Source organism: Gymnoscopelus braueri, assembly GCF_963280865.1.
Source record: "Gymnoscopelus braueri genome assembly, chromosome: 20".
NCBI lineage: Eukaryota > Metazoa > Chordata > Actinopteri > Myctophiformes > Myctophidae > Gymnoscopelus > Gymnoscopelus braueri.
This window is the reverse complement of record NC_137622.1, coordinates 36,422,527-36,442,453: the sequence shown is the minus strand read 5'-3', so window position 1 is coordinate 36,442,453 and position 19,927 is coordinate 36,422,527. Positions and strand designations below refer to the sequence as shown.

The following is a 19,927-nucleotide window of genomic DNA, read 5'->3' as shown; positions in this document are numbered from 1 at the left end:
CGCGCATCTTTAATTGCCCACCGGTCTACAGGCTCAGCTGTTATCAGTGCGAGACACAATGCGTAGCCAAGTATAACTCAGGCTTTAAAGGTGTAGTGCATCCAAAAAATGACTTATTTTATATCAATTACACACCCCATGAAGCCTTGAATTCATGAAGATTGTTTTGTTTTTGTAGTATTCCTAAGCCAATAATTTGATGACCAGCAGTGTGTAATTGATAGAAAATACGTTTTTTTTTTGGCAACCTCATTCAAGTAAAATGTATGCAAGAGTGTCTCTGCACACTTTATAAACAAACATACAGAGAACGGCTGTAGTTTCTACTAGCTTGGAATCTCTGTCGATGATGTCATTGGTACTGCAGGAAAACAAATAAGCAACATTATGCACACGCACATACAGATATTAAAAATTACAATTATTAAGGCATTTAGCAGACACTCTCCAGAGCAACTTACAATAAGCAAGGTCATCACATATACAGTACATAGAATGCAAAGAGACAGTGTAGTGCCTCAGGAAACTATATCACAGAAAAAACAAAAACCTAGCATCAGTCTAAACAATATACTATCAGAACAATCGGTATTATTATGGGGTAGATACAAAGGTCCCTGGTTCAAGTCCCAGGGGGTCCAATTCAAACTTGCCAACTATGTGGCAATTTATGCATGTGAAATGGTTTCATACTCCTCTGAAGGTCATTTCATAATTTACCTCACTTTACCTTCATTAATATACCATTGTGTTATCTCCATTCCTGCCTCGCTCAGCTCATGCCGTCAGCTGCACACTTGCATCTGCAGCACATCTGTGTGTCACTATAATTATTGTCCGTGCACTCCACCGCCTGATGTTCCACAGAGCATGCAGGCGTACAGTATGTTTAGATATGCATAACGACAGTAAAATGCAAGCCTTTGAGGCAGAACATTTAAAAAGATTATTTCAAAGTGCCCGAGTTCCTTGATGAATAATTTCATCCCTAAAACAAATGAATATAAGGGATATAAATTAATAGCTAATCGTTAACTAATAGCTTAATTGAAATTGCTTTTAAGTGATGCTTTTTATTATTTGTAGGCAATTTCTTTCTTTTCCTCTCTTTTTTTTAGTATTGACCTACAATTTGGGTTCATTTTAAGCAGGGTGTGGGACATATGCTGCTGGAGATAACACAGTGTATGTGTATAGTGTATGTTACTATATATAGTAATACTGTGTGGAAACACTGTGCAACTGCTGTGAAAAAAAATGGCTATTTGAAAACATTTACTGCCGCATAATTTAAGTTACCATTGGATAGGGTAAACATACGTCTGCTTTCTAGTTTTGACTATAGGCCTGCAGAAAGCTAGTAGGGAAAAGCAGCCATTTTGTTGTGGCACAGAAAGAAAACCCATTAATTTGTCCCATAGAGATTTCCGAAATAATTATAATAATAATAATTATTATTATATTATATTATTATATTATTTTAAGCCTGGAACCAAGCCATCCAGGCTCCTGGTGAATCATGACCATAACATGTTTGATTCTGTGTAAAAAACTATAGAAAACACAAAAAAAGCGGAGATGAGCCCATGAACAATGCCCTGTTTTGGGCCTTTCCTGCTGAGAGCAGTTTTTCGGGGTGGGGCTAAACTCACCTGATGACACACTCAGGTGAGTTTCAGTGATTTCATTAGAGTCACTAATGGCATAATGCATTGATAAAACTACACCGAATATATTTGAACAGTGGGATGAAGGGTAAAACAAATATATTCATGAAGTCATAATGATAAATACTTGGACAGCAGGGAAAATGTCATTGAATGCAGTAGAAGCAGCAACTTACTGGAGCAGTGGGAGAATGTATCCCATTCTACTCTGCTGATCGAGGCTGGCTGTCATGATTCTAGGGGTGCAAACTTTATTTTTTAAATCACAGAGCGTGTGTGCTTCAAAGGATGCACAAATGGCTGCATTTGGGGTGCGTTGTCTGAAAGGATAGTGTGCTGAGTCTGACCACACATGTCCCCTGTTTTATTCTGTCTGTCCTGTATTTCCCTGGCTGTCTACTTTCCTATATTATACGTTCCCTGTCTGTCTACTGTTCTATATTATATCCTGCATTGCAGCTATGATCCTCCAGTGGTCAGAAATACTGTAGTGGTACTGATAGAACACTGTTGTATAGTTTCAATAAAAACAGAAAAAATACCCAGACAGAATTTATCAACCTTCTCACTTTGATTGATTTTAAAATAGTATCGACTGTGTCAGTGTGACCACAAACACAATCTGCATGCACCAACTAGTCTCGCGTGGCCAGACTGTTGCCTCCCACAGTTTTCAAATGTTTCCGGTCATACAGTCTGGGACTCGGAAGCTCTGATCATGATTAGAATATAAACCGGATGTGAAGCCTCCTCCCCACTTCCGTTTCGTCTTTACAGTCGCGCAAATTTATCCTAATATAAATACAAATCATCAAGTTTTATTTCGTGTATTTAGCTTGCTGCTTAGCAGAAATGGAAATTAAAAACTAAAATGTAAAGATATTTTAAAATATATTTTCGTGAATGGAAGTGACAGTTTCCTCTCTCAGATTTCGGGAGTTGTAGTTCCAGACTCTATATAGCATTCAGAGATTGTGGAATAGTTGTCTGGCTACGCGAGACTATGCACCAACCATCCCCAGACAGCGCCCACAATATCCCCCCCCCCCACTCTCACACACACACACACACACGCGCACACACACACGCACACGCACACACACACACACACACACACACACACACACACACACACACACACACACACACACACACACACACACAAATGGACGGAACGCTTGCTCGCTCGCTCGCTCACACACACAAACGCACGCACACACACAGAGAGAGAGAGCTGCAAGTCTCCTTATCTTGGTCTCTACAGGCTTTGCACGTTTTGCACCATATTGCGCTAGATGTAAGATAGAGCCCAGAGAGAGAGAGACAGAGAGATAGAGAGAGAGAGAGAGAGAGAGAGAGTGAGAGAAGCCCTTTATCTGGTACCAAAGGAATTGAACCCAAGACACCTCATGCAACCTCTCTTTTTTACAGAAGATTCCTGCAATTAAAGAATCAGCTGGGAGGGGAAAGAGGAGCACCACCTACGTAGACACACTGCAGTGAGACAGCAGAGCTCTGGACCCTGATGCTGGATACGAGGGAGTGGAGGACAGCGATCCAGGAGACCTGAGTATTCTGCACTCTTGCATAGCATAGAATCAAAGGATAAAGGTAAAACAAAACAAAAATCCAGTTATTCTTTGTCAGTATCACTTTTTAGAGGCTAATCTGACAATCTCCTATTTCTGTTCTGGTAGAAATTTAACATTTCTCATTGTGGAGGCCAGAAGTCGTATGGATTGCTGAAACGTTGGTCTTCTTCATCAAAATAAAAGTGTGCGTTGGAGCTTTGAGGTTGCAGCAGATCTTTTTATGGATTAGATTGACTTAACCCGGTTGGCCAGCTCCTCGCCAGTACAGTTGTGGGTTTTCAACCAGTTTTGAGGTCTGGAACATTATTACAAGTCTGAGCCATTAAATAACTTATTTGACTTTTTTAATGATAATAATTCCCCCCCAAAAAACCTTACTGTATAAGGCTAATTATATTTTTGGTGATACAAATCATATTTAGACTTATATTAGGCTATAGACTGTTTTGTTCAGTGGTTCCCAACTTTTTTTTTCGTGTAAGCAATTTTTTGGTATTTTTGAAACAATCAGAAAACTTAAATGTTTGGAAACTATAATTCTAACATTTATAATGTTTGCCTTCAAATGTCACATTTTCAAACCTGCTTCCCAACACTTTTACATTGTAATAGTATCATTTTGATATGTTTGTAGATTTGTAATGATGAAATTTGCATAGTTATTTCAATATCAGACAGCATTTTATTTGTGTAATTTCAAATGATGTGAATTCAATGAGCTCCATTGGCCACTCGTTCTCCAGGCCTGGAGGCTCATGGACTTTTAGTGGTACTGCTGGCCCAGAGCGGAGCACACTACGAACAAGAACTTCTGCCAGGCTGCCTGCATTTCAGGAGTGAAGGTTTGGACGCCCAGCTTGCCGGCAATGACGATGGAGAGACAGTCAGAAAACAGCTGTGGGGCAGAGAATTAACACTGTTAAATACCTGGGCTGGAGGTACATTTTAAAAAAAAAGATTTATATTCTGCTTATGGATTCCAGTTCTTATCAATTCCCCATGTTGGTTACCAAAAAAACAAGAAAAGAAAAGTGATCAAATGGTAGGATAGCAAACATAGCTTGTGTGTTAACTGGAGTAAATATTATTTGTTATTACAAGCACAAAACTGTGTATCTAGCAGTAGCCTATGAGATGGGGCAAATGCTGCAACTTTTGATTTTGAAAATACTGGTGTTTAAATGAACACAATTGTCTACATCAGTAAATTGTCAACTTTAAGAACAGTCATGAATAATAAACTCTCATACATTTATTCCATGACAACACAGTGGAACACAGTAGCAGTTGAACCATTTGGACATAAGCTTGTTGAAACCTACCCAACCCCTAAAAGAACTATATGTTCATATAAAAGCACCATTTTGATGGTTTTCATCAGGATGGGGGACAATTCATTTAGCATTTAGTACAGCTATATAGTGACTGCATCGTTCAATACCATGGATGGTGGTTAGAATAATGAGTGGACACAGCGTCGATCTATGTACAGTGCTTGATGTGTTGCTGTCTCTGAGAGCATAGCAACGTCACCCATTGCTAGGCTAGCAATGTTAGCATGCATGTCACTAGCACCTACAGTGGAGCCAGCAACAGGGAGTCCCCGTTCTCGTTGGTAATAATAGGAAAGCTTATCGAAGAGAAGAGTGCCACAGTGCTTCAACTGCATTTGCGGTGAAAGGACTATAGGCCTACCCACTGTTAGGTTAGCCATACATACTACATGGAAGCTTGTTGCTCTGCTCGTATATCTAAACAGATGGACATGCCTGTTTCGTAGATGCATGATGTAGCCACTTGTAGCCACTATCCAGGCAGATAGCTATGTAGGCTACGGCCTTGCAGAAATGTGTATGGAGCCGATAAATAGAACTGACATTCAATAATTTGTGTTTTTAAAAGACTGTGCATCTTTGTTTTGAAGAAAGGTGCTACAGTTCTTGTGAATGTTACCCTGAAGTTGTCAGGGTCGACGTGCAGCTTCTCGGAGTGCAGCTGGCTCAAATCCTTATACGTGGCCTTGATGTTGTCGATGTTCTTCAAAGCCATGTCCAGACCGTGCACAATCTTGGTACCGTGGGCTGCGATCATTGGGTTCATTATGATGTCCTTGGCACTGTACAAGTTACCAAAGTTGCCGAAGTACCGCAGGCACCAGGGGTACACGATCAGACACCTGGGGAAACACATAATGATTACGTTGACATTTTAGTGAAGGGAATGATCAGACAAAATGTTAAACATGACAACTGATTATTGATCTGATTTTGATGGAGATGAACCTACCTGCACAGAGCCTCGGGTCCGACTTCTTCATAGTTCAGGTTGGTGAAGATGTATTGAATTAAGCTACGTTCGTTATCTGACCACTCAGTCATGGTTGCTTCTTGGTGATTTCCTTCAGCCTCAGAAGAAATGCAGGTCTACTGTACAGTAACTAGAGCCCTTCTGCTCTATATATACCTGAAATGTCCTCCGCCCCAAAACGAGAAGGCTGGTTGTGATTGGTTGAAGATGAAAGGTCTCAGATAAGTCTACGTATGCTTTTCTAGAAGCTTCTAGTAGATTTTGAAATATGTATTTTGGTCTGCATCCATCGCTGTAAAATCTGTTTCTGTCTTAATAATTGACAGGACAGATTATGAAGTTTCCAATTATCCCTCTTGTCAAGTTATAGTGCATCACATCCATGTTGGCCTTCATTGGACTCCTTTTCGCCTAGTTGTAGCCTATCTTTAATGTTTAAACAGGACCGCAAATGAACTTATCCAACATACGACAGTATGTTATCTCCGGCAGCGTACAGTATGTCCCTCACCCTGCCTACATGCACGCAAATTATGTTGGTTATCGTTGAGAAACAAGACCAGGAGACCTGGTTCTGCCAGACCCAGACTTCACATGACGTGTCAGCCTGTGTCTATGCCCATGTACAGTATGGACGAAAGGGGGACAGACTTTTATGGCTGGGGCCTAAGGACAAAGTGACCAAAACCAGTTTTTTGCCCATGTATGGAGAAAACAGGTACAAAACATGCCCATGTGGACGAAAGGGGGACAGACTTCTATGGCTGGGGCCTAAGGACAAAGTGACCATGCCCATGTATGGAGAAAACAGGTACAAAGCCTCATGTAAGCCAGACCCCCTGGGTCCGGCAAACAGACAAGAGGCAAGAGCATCCGAGTGGCACAGGGATAAAGTTCCTACCCATCACTGCATACACCAGGAGTTCGAATACATTTTGATACATTCGGGCTCGGGTAGACGTTCCTGTTTCTGTATCTATGGGTCTATTTCATGTAGGTCAGTGGTTTTCAACCGGTGGTCCCGGGGACCACCAGTGGTCCTTGAGGGAGTACCAGGGGGTCCCCAGCCGAAATCAGTTAACATAGCGTCACAATCATTTTTAACCACTTAGCTTTGGCTATTAAAAAATAGCAGATATACAAGCTCATCGCGCGGCACTCCCGAGTGCCGCGCGATGAGCTTCTAGATCTGCTATTTTTGAAAAACCTTGAACAAAGTGTGCATATCTTTGAATATTTATATATTTTTTAAAGTGAAAATTAACTGATATCTTTGCGTCTGGGGGTCCCTGGCACAAAACATTTTCAAATGGGGGTCCGCGGCCAAATGTATATCAATTTAGGGGTCCTTGGCATGAAAAAGATTGAAAACCACTGATGTAGGTGCATTTGTGAGCACTGTGGGGTCACCAGGGGTCATATGATAGAAAAGAAAGAAAATGATGAGGAAATGAGTGGGCACAGATTACTAAACTACCCACTGATTAGCACTCTGTGCCCACGAATGAGCAATCTGCATATTTGTGGGCACATATATACTGTACATGTGTTTTTAGCAGTTATTGGTGTGGTATAGGAATGTCAGTGCATTGGGTGTGTGTGAGTTTAATGCATGGGGGGGAATGTAGTGATTGTGATAACCTCAGAGTCAATGAGGGTCAGGGGGTTCGTCTGTGTGTGTGTGTGTGGGGGGGGGGTGTAGCGACAGGGATATAGTCTCAGTGAGGGTTGGGTGTTCTTTTGTGAACCCCACTATTATGGGAAATAGACTGTTACACCTGATCTATACTCAGTTGCCGGCCGGTGTCTCACACTGTAAATTGCAGATCTACAGGTTCAGCTGTTATCAGTGCGAGACACAATGCGTAGCCAAGTATAACTCAGGCTTTAAAGGGATATTTCACTTTAAAAAAAGAATTGGGGTCATTTTATCGTCTACTCGGGCTTATGTGAGCCCCCCAGACAGTTTTTAAGTTGCCTGATTCAGTATTTAGCTATTTGATATTCATTTTATCAGACACACCCCCTTCCTATACAAAACCCATTATAACTTCAAACTCCATTTTTAACATGTTAGATTAATCAAAAACACCCGTCCTTGGTTCTGGTAACTCATCCTGCCCTCCTAATACGTGAGGGGGCTGTGTTTTTTCGATTACTTTTTTCATTTATTTTATTGAATCTTTTTATTGTATGCATACAATATACTATCAAAATAATTGGTATTGTTATGGGGTAGGTCAGCTTTTCTGGAGATAGAGGTCCCTGGTTCAAGTCCCAGGGGGTCCAATTCAAACTTGCCAACTACCAGTATGTGGCGATTTATGCATGTGAAATGGTTTCATATTCTTCTGAAGGTCATTTCATAATTCACTTTACCTTCATAGGTATACTATTGCTCCAAATGAAAACGTATTTTCAACATGTTAGGCTAATTCTATTTTCTGGTGAGACAGAAATAAATACTGTCAAAATAGTCTCTATAACTTCACTTCAAATGTTGTCACTCACACTTTCAATCCTGCTTCCCGTTCTCTGTTTTATCTCTTTTCTATTTCAGCCCTTTAGGTTTGTAGATGACACATGAAATGAGGATCTTTGAGCAGTTATTTCTGTATCATACAGCAATTTTTATTTGCGTGTTTTCAAATGCTGTGAATTCAATGAGCTCCATAGACCTGTTGTTCTGCAGGCCTGGAGGCCCATGGACTTCTAGTGGTACTGCTGGCCCAGAGCGGAGCACACCACAAACAAGAACTTCTGCCAGGCTGCCTGCATTTCAGGAGTGAAGGTTTGGACACCCAGCTTGCCGGCAATGACGATGGAGAGACAGTCAGAAAACAGCTGTGGGGCAGAGAATTAACACTGTTAGATGGAGGTGAATCTGTTAAATACACTTTTTAGACGTGAGGCTGATTCTAAAAACGCCTTCTCGATCCTAACAGTTTTCTGAAAAACTTCACTTTCGTATTCCAAAATGTTTTAAATAGAAAATAATGATGTTGATATTTATATTTTTATTTGTTATGGTTTAACTTCATTGCATCTGTCTTTTATTGGTGTGTTGCTTGCTGTGTATCTTTGTTTTGATGAATGGTGCTATGTTATAGACTAGAATATAGTTCTATTGGTATTATTCCTATGTTATTTTCATCATTGCTTCTGTGTGCTTTACTTCTATGTGTTTTTAAAACACTGCAGTGTCTTTGTTTTGAAGAAAGGTGCTACATTAATAAAGTAATTTTTAGTTCTTATTATAAAACGTACCCTGAAGTTGTCGGGGTCGACGTGCAGCTTCTCGGAGTGCAGCTGGCTCAAATCCTTATACGTGTCCTTGATGTTGTCGATGTTCTTCAAAGCCATGTCCAGACCGTGCACAATCTTGGTACCGTGGGCTGCGATCTTTGGGTTCATTATGATGTCCTTGGCGCTGTACAAGTTACCAAAGTCGCCGAAGTACCGCAGGCACCAGGGGTACACGATCAGACACCTGGGGAAACACATAATGATTACGTTGACATTTTAGTGAAGGGAATGATCAGACAAAATGTTAAACATAACAACTGATTATTGATCTGATTTTGATGGAGAGGAACCTACCTGCACAGAGCCTCGGGTCCGACTTCTTCATAGTTCAGGTTGGTGAAGATGTATTGAATTAAGGTACGTTCGCTATCTGACCACTCAGTCATGGTTGCTTCTTGGTGATTTCCTTCAGTCTCAGAAGAAATGCAGGTCTACTGTACAGTAACTAGAGCCCTTCTGCTCTATATATACCTGAAATGTCCTCTACCGAGAACGAGAAGACAGGTTTTGATAGGTTGGAGATGAAAGGTCCCTGATTAGTCTCTGCTTTTCTAGAAGCTTCAAGTAAATGTTAGAATATTTATTTTGGTCTACATCCATCACTCTAAGTACACTGTGGACTGTTTATCTTCTGATAATTCATTCCTGCCTCGCTCAGCTCATGCCGTCAGCTGCACACATGCATCTACAGAACATCTGTGTGTCACTATAATTATTGTCAGTGCACTCCACCGCCTGATGTTCCACAGAGCATGCAGGCTTACAGTATGTTTAGACATGCATAACGACAGTAAAATGCAAGCCTTTGAGGCAGAATATTTAAATTGAATATTTCAAAGTGCCTGAGTTCCTTGATGAATAATTTCATCCCTAATACAAATGAATATAAGTGATATGTTAATTATCATCATGAACTAATTAAAATTTCTTATAAGTGACAATTTTTATTATTTGTAGGCAATATCTCTCATTTTCTCTCTTTTCTTAATATGGACCTACAATTTGGGTTCATTTTAGGCAGGGTTTGGGACATATGCTGCTGCAGATAACACAGTATATGAATAGTGTATGTTTCTATATATAGTAATACAGTGTGGAAACACTGCGCAACTGCTGTGCAAAAACGTGCCTTTCTGAAAACATTTACTGCCACACATCAATTTCCCATTAGATAAGGTTTAAAAAAAAACTAAACATATGTCTGCTTTTTAGTTTTGACTAATAGGCCTGCAGAAAGCTACTACAGTGCAATAAGCTATTACAGGAGGCAGAGTTTGCTTTGCTCCAAAGACACCTTAAACCATTGCATAAATTAATTAGTCATGTCAAATCATTAAAGATTAAATTAGGATATAAAAACAGGCTTAACTCTGAGTCCAAGTAAGCCGATGTATGCCGAAATAACTTGACTAATTATTGGAAACTTATCTGTCCTGTCAATTATCAGAAGATAAACAGCACACAGTGTACTTAGAGTGATGGATGTAGACCAAAATAAATATTCTAAAATCTACTTGAAACTTCTAGAAATGCAGAGACTAATCAGGGACCTTTCATCTCCAACCTGTCAAAACCTGTCTTCTCGTTCTCGGTAGAGGACATTTCAGGTATATATAGAGCAGAAGGGCTCTAGTTACTGTACAGTAGACCTGCATTTCTTCTGAGACAAGGAAATCACCAAGAAGCAACCATGACTGAGTGGTCAGATACCGAACGTACCTTAATTCAATACATCTTCACCAACCTGAACTATGAAGAAGTCGGACCCGAGGCTCTGAGCAGGTATAGGTTCCTCTCCATCAAAATCAGATCAATAATCAGTTGTCATGTTTAACATTTTGTCTGATCATTCCCTTCACTGAACGTAATCATTATGTGTTTCCCCAGGTGTCTGATCGTGTACCCCTGGTGCCTGCGGTACTTCGGCAACTTTGGTAACTTGTACAGCGCACAGGACATCATTCTTAACCCAATGATCGCAGCCCACGGTACCAAGATTGTGCACGGTCTGGACATGGCTTTGAAGAACATCGACAACATCAAGGACACGTATAAGGATTTGAGCCAGCTGCACTCCGAGAAGCTGCACGTCGACCCCGACAACTTCAGGGTACGTTTTATAATAAGAACTAAAAATAACTTCATTAATGTAGCACCTTTCTTCAAAACAAAGACACTGCAGTGTTTTAAAAACACATAGAAGTAAAGCACACAGAAGCAATGATGAAAATAACATAGGAATAATACCAATAGAACTATATTCTAGTCTATTAACATAGCACCATTCATCAAAACAAAGATACACAGCAAGCAACACACCAATAAAAGACAGATGCAATGAAATTAAACCATAACAAATAAAATATAACAAATAATAAAGCAAATAGTCAAATAGGGCATGCATTTATTGACACTCAAAACTCAATAGGCCTACGTTACTTTATCTGCTAAAGATGCCTTTTCAGTATTTTCTTAACCCATTCAGACCAGTTTAACCTATACGTCTCTATAGGCCTACTTTTCAATCCGGGACAGCATCTGTGTGATTTTAGATTTTGCTCTATAAATATCAACATCATTATTTTCTATTTTCAATTTTATGGAATACAAATGTTTTTCACAAAACTGTTAGAATCGGCCACAGGTCTAAAAAGTGTATTTAACAAATGTACCTCCAGCCCAGGTTTCTAACAGTGTTAATTCTCTGCCTCACAGCTGTTTTCTGACTGCCTCTCCATTGTCATTGCCGGCAAGCTGGGCGTCCAAACCTTCACTCCCGAAATGCAGGCAGCCTGGCAGAAGTTCTTGTTCGTGGTGTGCTCCGCTCTGGGCCAGCAGTACCACTAAAGGTCCATGAGCCTCCAGGCCTGCAGAACAACAGGCCTATCAGGAGCTCATCGAATTCACAGCATTTGAAAACACGCAAATAAAAATTGCTGTATGATAAAATAACTGCTCAAAGATCCTCATTTCATTTGTCATCTACAAACCTAGAGGGCTGAAATAGAACAGAGATAAAACATAGAAGAGAACGGGAAGCAGGATTGAAAGTGTGAGTGACACAATTTGAAGTGAAGCTATACAGACTATTTTGACAGAATATATTTTTGAAACTAGAATTAGCCTATCATTTTAAAACTATGTTTTAATTTGGAGCTCAAATCCAGAGTAGAACAGGAAAGTTACACAGTGCAGCTTCAAACAAGCAGTAATGCAAAGTAAGTACAGTAAGTCATGTAATGGTTCTCTCTGGTATTGTTATATGTGTCAGTCAATATTACATGGCTTGGTTGAATGTTTGATTCTGATCGGTCAATGGTGGTGTGTTATTTTTGAATCATGACCGCTGAGCTCAATAATGGACCGATGTCTAATCAAAGACTCAGAGCACCTGCTTTTTGCCATAACCAACATGGCAGCAATGTAAACAAACATCATCATTCAGGAAGCGATTTGAGAACAGATTTTCTCTTATTTTGTTCTTAACTAGCATCTTTGTCTCCGCCAGGCCGAAGGCATGGCGAGAGAGTATGTTTTACCCCCTGTCTGTCCGTCCGTCCGTGTGTGTGTGTGTGTGTGTGTGGCTTGATCGCAGCGAAACTTTGCACACACACTCCCTGGATGCCAATTCAGAACCTCTGCCCCAAATGTTTCACATGGGCCTGTTATAGCGCCACCAGCAGGTCTAATTTAGCAACACACATTTTTGGAACAAAATGTCTCGAATCATGAATGCAAGGCCCGATTGCCATGAAAGGCCCAAGAAGAAATGGCACCCTTTTCACATTGGCCTATTATAGCGCCACCAGGAGGCCACAATAACCTACCTAATATGGCGGAGACCTGTGCTCCGAGGAGCACTTTTTCTAGTTTCTAGCATTGCTAGAAACTGGCGACTCCCTGGTGGTCCCTGGACCCCACTTTGAGAACCAATGACACACTAAATCAGTCATGACTTCTCCTATTTGCACATACTACTGTAGGGAATGACGTCACTGTAGCTAAAACAATATTAAACGATCAGTCATGATTATAGGAAATTATAGATTTTCCTATTTTTTTAATCTTATTATTTCATACTCTCCAGCCAGGTATAGAGACCCACTGTGATGTTATTTATATATTTCATACTATACAGGTATAGAGACCCACTGTGATGTTATTTATTTATCTTATATTTCATACTATACAGGTATAGAGACCCACTGTGATGTTATTTATTTATCTTATATTTCATACTATACAGGTATAGAGACCCACTGTGATGTTATTTATTTATCTTATATTTCATACTATACAGGTATAGAGACCCACTGTGATGTTATTTATTTATCTTATATTTCATACTATACAGGTATAGAGACCCACTGTGATGCCAGACAGAATGGAACTCAATGTTATGCAGCTCTGAATGGAACTGTTCATCTACGACTGGTGGAGAAGATTGAGACAGAACTTGAATTCCAATGGAAACAAAACAACACATTAGTAATACTCAAGTTAAAAACAATAAACCAAATGTGATTCCTGAGTCTTACAAACACAGATCATCCTTTGATCTCAGTAGTGGGACATTTAAGATGAGTGACATCACAAGTAGTGATGAAGCTCATTATGTCCTTGAAATCACTGATGACAAATCAGGAAAGCAAATTGAAACTAAACATCTCCATCTGTCTGTTCAAGGTAAAGTGTTACTAATAAGAACTGATGTAAAATAATCAATAATCATTGACAATAACAACATATTCCAGTATCTCTTAGAGAGAACATCACTTTTCTATTGTTAAGTTAAGTACTTACAATATGTATTGTAATATTTCATATATTTCAGATGTTTCTCCCGTTCCAGACCCTGGCAGATCTTATTACTATGTCATGATGTCACCAGTAGCTGCTGTGCTTGTCGTCCTGGTGTTGGCCATTAGAGGGAGCTGTGTTCAGCATCAGAGGAGCAGAGAGCAGGAGCAAGGTATGAACCAGGGGTGATGGACACTTTGATGATGGAGGCACCAGTGGTGTAAAGTGATTAAGTACATTTACTCAAGTACTGTACTTAAGTACAATTTTGGTGTACTTTTACTTTACTCGAGTATTTCCAATTGTCACTACTTTTACTTCTACTCCACTACATCTCAGAGGCAAATATTGTACTTTTACTCCAGTACAATTATTTGAAAACTTAGTTACTAATTACTTGATTATTATTACAAAACATAAATTAAGCACTTCAGCCCTATATACATTTTGGCCATTTGAAAATAGCAGATCTACAAGCTCACAATGCGACGCATTGTGAGCTTGTAGATCTCCTATTTCCAAAAGATTTTTATACATTTAAAAACCTGTGAAAAGTCCTATTCCGGACTTTTACTTGTAACAGAGTATTTTTTACATTGCAGTATTGATACTTTTACTTGAGTAAAACATTTGAGTACTTTTTCCACCACTGGACAGCACCAGTATATTTATTTACTCATTCTCCACGTTGCATAGTGTTGTTGTCGGGCAGAAACCTCTTATCTCCATATTTTAACTTTTTTCGTAAATGTATGTCCTATACTTCGTCATTCTATGTCACACAAAAGTAGCAAAAAGATCCGATCTACAAGCTCAAAAAGCGTTGTTTAAAACTTGTAGATCTGCTATTTTTTTTGCTATTTTTGAATTGAAATCCTGAAATCCTAGCATTTGTGCTTGAATGGAGTCTGGTGTAGGGCGGTGTTCATTTAGACAGCAGATGTTGATGTGTACATCACTGAAGACATCTGGAGGTTTGAATCAACGGTTTGGCCCATAGATATAGAAACATAGATACCTCATTGGCCTCTGCAGTTCATTGGAGCAACCTGTATCCAGTGGTGGAAAGTAACTAAGTACATTTACTTAAGTACTGTACTTAAGTACAATTTTGAGGTATTTGTACTTTACTGGAGTATTTCCAATTTCCAATACTTTTACTTCTACTCCACTACATCTCAGAGGCAAATATTGTACTTTTACTCCACTACAATTATTTGAAAACTTTAGTTACTAGTTACTTTTCAGATATACATTATTATATTATAAAACATACATTAACCACTTTAGCCCTATTTTATACCTAGGCTATTTGAAAATAGCCTATCTACAAGCTCACAACGCGTCGCGATGCAACGCGTTGTGAGCTTGTAGATAGGCTATTTTCAAACATTTTAGTACTTTTACTTTTGGTACTTAAAGTACATTTTGATGCCAATACTTTTGTACTTTTACTCAAGTAATTTTTTTATTCTGGACTTTTACTTGTAACGGAGTATTTCTATATTGCAGTATTGATACTTTTATTTAAGTAAAGAATTTGAGTTTTTCCACCACTGCAGTGAAGACCTCTGGAGGTTTGAATCAACAGGTTTGGCCGACGTATATGAACACAACTGGTCATGTTTCAGGGAAGCCGGATGGGGAGGAGGGGGTTCTTTGGGAGGTTGTAGGGTTATAGCTAGGCGGAATTATGCCGTTTTCAATACACGATAGTGCACTTGGTGATACAAGCACGAAATTTGGCACAGATGTCCTTCATATGACCCTAATTGATAATCAACCTCTGGCCACGCAAAAATCCTAAGATTTCAAGATGGCCACCACCAGTTTTCAAAATGGCTGCTACTGGGCCAACATTTTGGACTATATCACTTTGCTGGGGCTGTAAATCTTTGATTTCCCCCTTATTTTAATATAGGAGAATATGTTCTGAAGGTATTTCTACCAAGTAAGATAAAAAAATATATATTAGGTTCCAATATGGCGGCATATTTTCCAATATGGCTGCCGATAAATTGCATAAATGTACATTCACATGAGCTTGTAGCACATGTATTTGTATTAATTACCATACACGGAATCAATTTATAGCACATTTTAAAGTGATTTGGTAGCTTTTTAATGGCCTAGGGTAACAGACTTTTCAATATGTTCACCAATAAATACAAAAACTTAGATATATATAGGGATATTTTCTCAAACAGGTGCTGACCTTTTTCTCTTTCCGTGGAAGGACAAAACTGTATGGCATCTGCTGAACGCATGAAAGAAGCAAAGACCTGATGACTTTGATCCAATAGCTGATGCATTTTCATGAAGGGGATCCATCTGAGGTCCTTCGACAGCTTTTTCAAGCCAAGTCTTTGTGTCTGGGTAGCTCAGTCGGTAGAGCTTTCACCTTCGAATCACATGGTCATGGGTTCGATCAGGATCAGTGTATGAGTAGGTACGGTGAGTGTGGCGCTCCACCTCAGCAATACCAGGGGGTCTCTTCTCAGCTGATACTGACAATAAGTCTCAGACTTACTTAATATGAACAAGTGCAACTGCTATGACAACAACGTCAGTATCTGAGCTGTGAATCATGATGTGTCAGATGCTATCCTCTGCAGCTCTGCCTCAGATACTGACATTGTTGACATAACAGTTTCACTTGTTCAAAGACTTGGCTTGAATTAGCTGTGGATTGCCTATGGATCCCGTTCATGAAATTGCATCAGCTATTGAATTAAAGTCATCAGGTCTTTGCTTCTTTCATGCATTCAGGGGATGCCACACAGTTTCGTCCTTCCATGGAAAGGGAAAAAGGTCAGCATGGCAAACAACTTCTCCAAATTAGGTTCAACACCTGTTGCAATAAGAGTTCATAGTACTCATGTACGATAGAACTTCATAGAAGTAGTTCCTACAAGGAAGTGAATGCAAGTGAAGTGCATTCCAAGCAGGACATATATGGGGCCAGTCACTCTTTTGCAGTCCTGTTTGCCAAATTATGCCAGAAGCTGACACGATGTGGATGTAAAAAAGCATGTTCTGGACACTGCAAATGCTTTAAGTTTGGACTTATCTGCACACCCCTCTGTGGTTGCAGTTGCTAGTACACTGGCCTGTCACTTGCCCAGCCACCATTGTAAATGAAAATGTGTTTATAATGACTTGATAACAAAACAAAAAGTAAGCACTAAGCTTTACCAAGCTAATAAATCACTTTCAAATGTTCCATAAATGGATTCTGTGTATGGTAATTAATACAAATACATGTACTACAAGCTCATGTGGATAAACCATAAGCAGATGCACATTTCTGCAATTTATCGGCAGCCATATTGGAATACATGCCGCCATATTGGAACCTAATGTTATTTTTTATCTTACTTGGTAGGAATACCTCCAGAACATATTCTCTTATATTAAAATAAGCCCCAGCAAAGCGATATAGTCCAACACATTGGCCCAGTTGCAGACATTTTGAAAACTGGTGGTGGCCATCTTGAAATCTTAGGAATTCTGCGTGGCCAGAGGTTGATTATCAATTAGGGTCATATGACGGTCATCTGTGCCAAATTTCGCGCTTGTATCACCAAGTGCACTATGGTATCAATTTTCCGCCTAGCTATTATAGGGGTCATGCCTTTCGTTGAGCTTAACCCATTAAGACCGGGAACGCATCTGTGTCATTTTATTTATTTATTTGGCTATTCAAAAATTGCAGATCTACATGCTCATAGCTATGAGCTATGAGCTTGTAGATCTTCAAAAAATATATATTTTGTGAAAATGTGTGCAAATCTTTGAATATATATTTATTTTTAAAGCAAACATTTGTAACTCAAATCTTCTGCTTCTGGGGATTCTACTTAATGTCTTCTAAATCCTAAAACGTATGTTGCTTTAATATCAGTGGTGCCTGGCGCCCGCAGAGACACACGGCCGGAAGCGGAAGGCCTACAAATTCACGCCCACTTTTGACACAGCACCGCTACTCGAGGTCCTTTAGAACGATGAACTGCAGCTCTCAATGCAATCTCTATGAGAGGCATTGTAAAATACCGTCATTTCACTGGTTAACTACTGAGGCTGTAGCGATTTTTTTGTGTTCTAATAAACTGTCCCATTTGTTTAATTTATCCTTTTTAATGTCCTATATCTGGACCTCGAGTAGCGGCGCTGTGTCAAAAGTGGGCGTGAATTTGTAGGCTTTCCACTTCCGGCCATGTGTCTCTATGGACGCCCCAGAGTCGGAAGAGGAGGCGTCTACCTTTATATGTCTATGGCTTTGTATAGGCCAACATCAGTGTTTTATACTCTGTGAGGGCAGGAACTGAGGAGAGGAGAAGGGGGAGACATGAGAACATTCTCTCAGTGTTTTATACTCTGTGAGGGCAGGAACTGAGGAGAGGAGAAGGGGGAGACATGAGAGAGATCTCTCTCTCTCTCTCTCTCTCTCTCTCTCTCTCTCTCTCTCTCTCTCTCTCTCTCTCTCTCTCTCTCTCTCTCTCCCCAGAGGTGACCTATGCAGACATCTCAGTGTTCAGGTCCAGGAGTAAACAGAGTCGGGGGGCGGTGGAGGTCCAGGCTCCGAGCAGACAGACAGCTGAGGACAGACAGACAGACACGCCCGAGGACGGACAGACAGACACCATCTACGCTGGGATAAGAACCGGACAGTGAGAACGTTGGTTCCAGATCCTTATAACCTTTGGTGCTTTCACAGGAACCATGGAGGCAGGAGCCAACCGGCCTGCGTTTCCACCATAAAGCAGTGGTTCTCAACCTGTGGGTCGGGACCCCCATGGGGTGATGATTTTGGGGGGGTCGCCAGATGACAGTAAAGTGACAATTTAGGGACTTTTATGACCTTTTTAATACAAAAAAAAAAGACATGAAATTAAATGAAAAAAGGCCATTAATGCATCAAATGTAATCACTAATAAAATAAACTATACTATAAAAACTGGTCAAACATTGGCAAAATTGTCAAATATTATAAGAAAGAGGCAGAAATTGTGAAAATAGCCGATCTACAAGCTCAGGCGTTGCGAGGCGTGTATTGCGTGTAATGCCTCAACTCCTACAATTCCAAGTGCTTGTCAGGGTGGGGGGGTCCCCAGTTCAAATATGATTATTTTGGGGGGTCCCCAGTTCAAATATGATTATTTTGGGGGGTCCCCAGTTCAAATATGATTATTTTGGGGGGTCGTGGCCTGAATAGGTTGAGAACCACTGGTTTAAAGCACCATTGTAATTAGGGACAGGAGTTCCTGAGATTGGGGGGGGGGGGAGCTTGTACATCTGCTATTTTTGAGATTTATAGAAAAATCTTGAAAGCGTTTTACTAATTTAGATTTTGCTTTTACACAAATCTTCTCTTCTGGTGGTCCCTGCCTCAAAAACATTTTCAGATGGGGGTCCGCGGCAAAAAAATACATTTTAATTTGGGGGTCCTTGACATGAAAAAGTTTGAAAACTACTGATCTATTGCACTAAATATATACTGTGTGTATATAGATAGATAGACTTTTTACTATTTTTTTACAACAGTTTTCTTGTCATGCACTTGCAAATAATATATTGGTGATATTTCACTTGTATATATTGTTTTGTATTTATTTATGCTTGTTGTTGTTATTACAGATTTTAATAGTAATGAGTAAGGCCTGGAACGGACCGGTACATACTACTATTTTAGAACTGTGGAAGTGTCAAAGCAGAAGTTATTTCTATAAGGTGAAGTGGTTTATGGCTGACGTCTCAGAGAGGTTTTAACATGCTGTGGTTTCATAAAAGCTGAATTAACAAATAAACACGTGCAATATTAATACTAAATGAGCAGAACTATCTGCTGACTTAAACTGTGTGTGGTAAAGTTGAGAGGATATCTACATAAACATATTACTGTAGTTCATTTTCATCCCATGCGTATAGGCCTATATATATATATATCATACATTTAACTCTGCCTGTGAATACTGTACATTATCATAGTATGCTTTTGTAATAAAAACCTTTAATATTTCAAACATTTACCTGTTGAGCATTCATTTGAATAAACCTCCTTGCATTTATTAGTAGCATTTAGAAGTGTGAGGTTTCTCCCTACTGGCTGTTAAAGGTACTTCATCTCTGCTTAGTGATAGTGGTTCATAGGAATCCACTCTGTTGTAGGATTCTACTTACAGATAGAAATGAATGAATAAATGAATCAAACAATCAATCAGTGGTGTAAAGTAACTAAGTACATTTACTCAAGTA

At 39.7% G+C, this 19,927-nt stretch overlaps 3 protein-coding genes across 3 annotated transcripts; 1 reads left to right on the top strand and 2 right to left on the bottom strand.

The window, feature by feature from the left end:
- Positions 1–4,022: 4,022 nt before the first annotated feature.
- On the bottom strand, positions 4,023–5,637 carry LOC308075770 (hemoglobin subunit beta-2-like; the record flags this gene model as incomplete). Its single annotated transcript, XM_080415721.1, has 3 exons — positions 4,023–4,154; positions 5,213–5,435; positions 5,546–5,637. The coding sequence occupies 3 exons, from the start codon at positions 5,635–5,637 to the stop codon at positions 4,023–4,025; spliced, it is 447 nt and encodes a 148-aa protein (XP_080271847.1).
- A 2,641-nt stretch (positions 5,638–8,278) lies between these two features.
- On the bottom strand, positions 8,279–9,258 carry LOC308075970 (hemoglobin subunit beta-2-like; the record flags this gene model as incomplete). Its single annotated transcript, XM_080416018.1, has 3 exons — positions 8,279–8,410; positions 8,834–9,056; positions 9,167–9,258. The coding sequence occupies 3 exons, from the start codon at positions 9,256–9,258 to the stop codon at positions 8,279–8,281; spliced, it is 447 nt and encodes a 148-aa protein (XP_080272144.1).
- A 1,304-nt stretch (positions 9,259–10,562) lies between these two features.
- LOC308075671 (hemoglobin subunit beta-2-like) lies at positions 10,563–11,719 on the top strand (the record flags this gene model as incomplete). Its single annotated transcript, XM_080415619.1, has 3 exons — positions 10,563–10,654; positions 10,760–10,982; positions 11,588–11,719. 3 exons carry the CDS (start codon positions 10,563–10,565, stop codon positions 11,717–11,719), a joined length of 447 nt encoding a protein of 148 aa, XP_080271745.1.
- Positions 11,720–19,927: the final 8,208 nt, after the last annotated feature.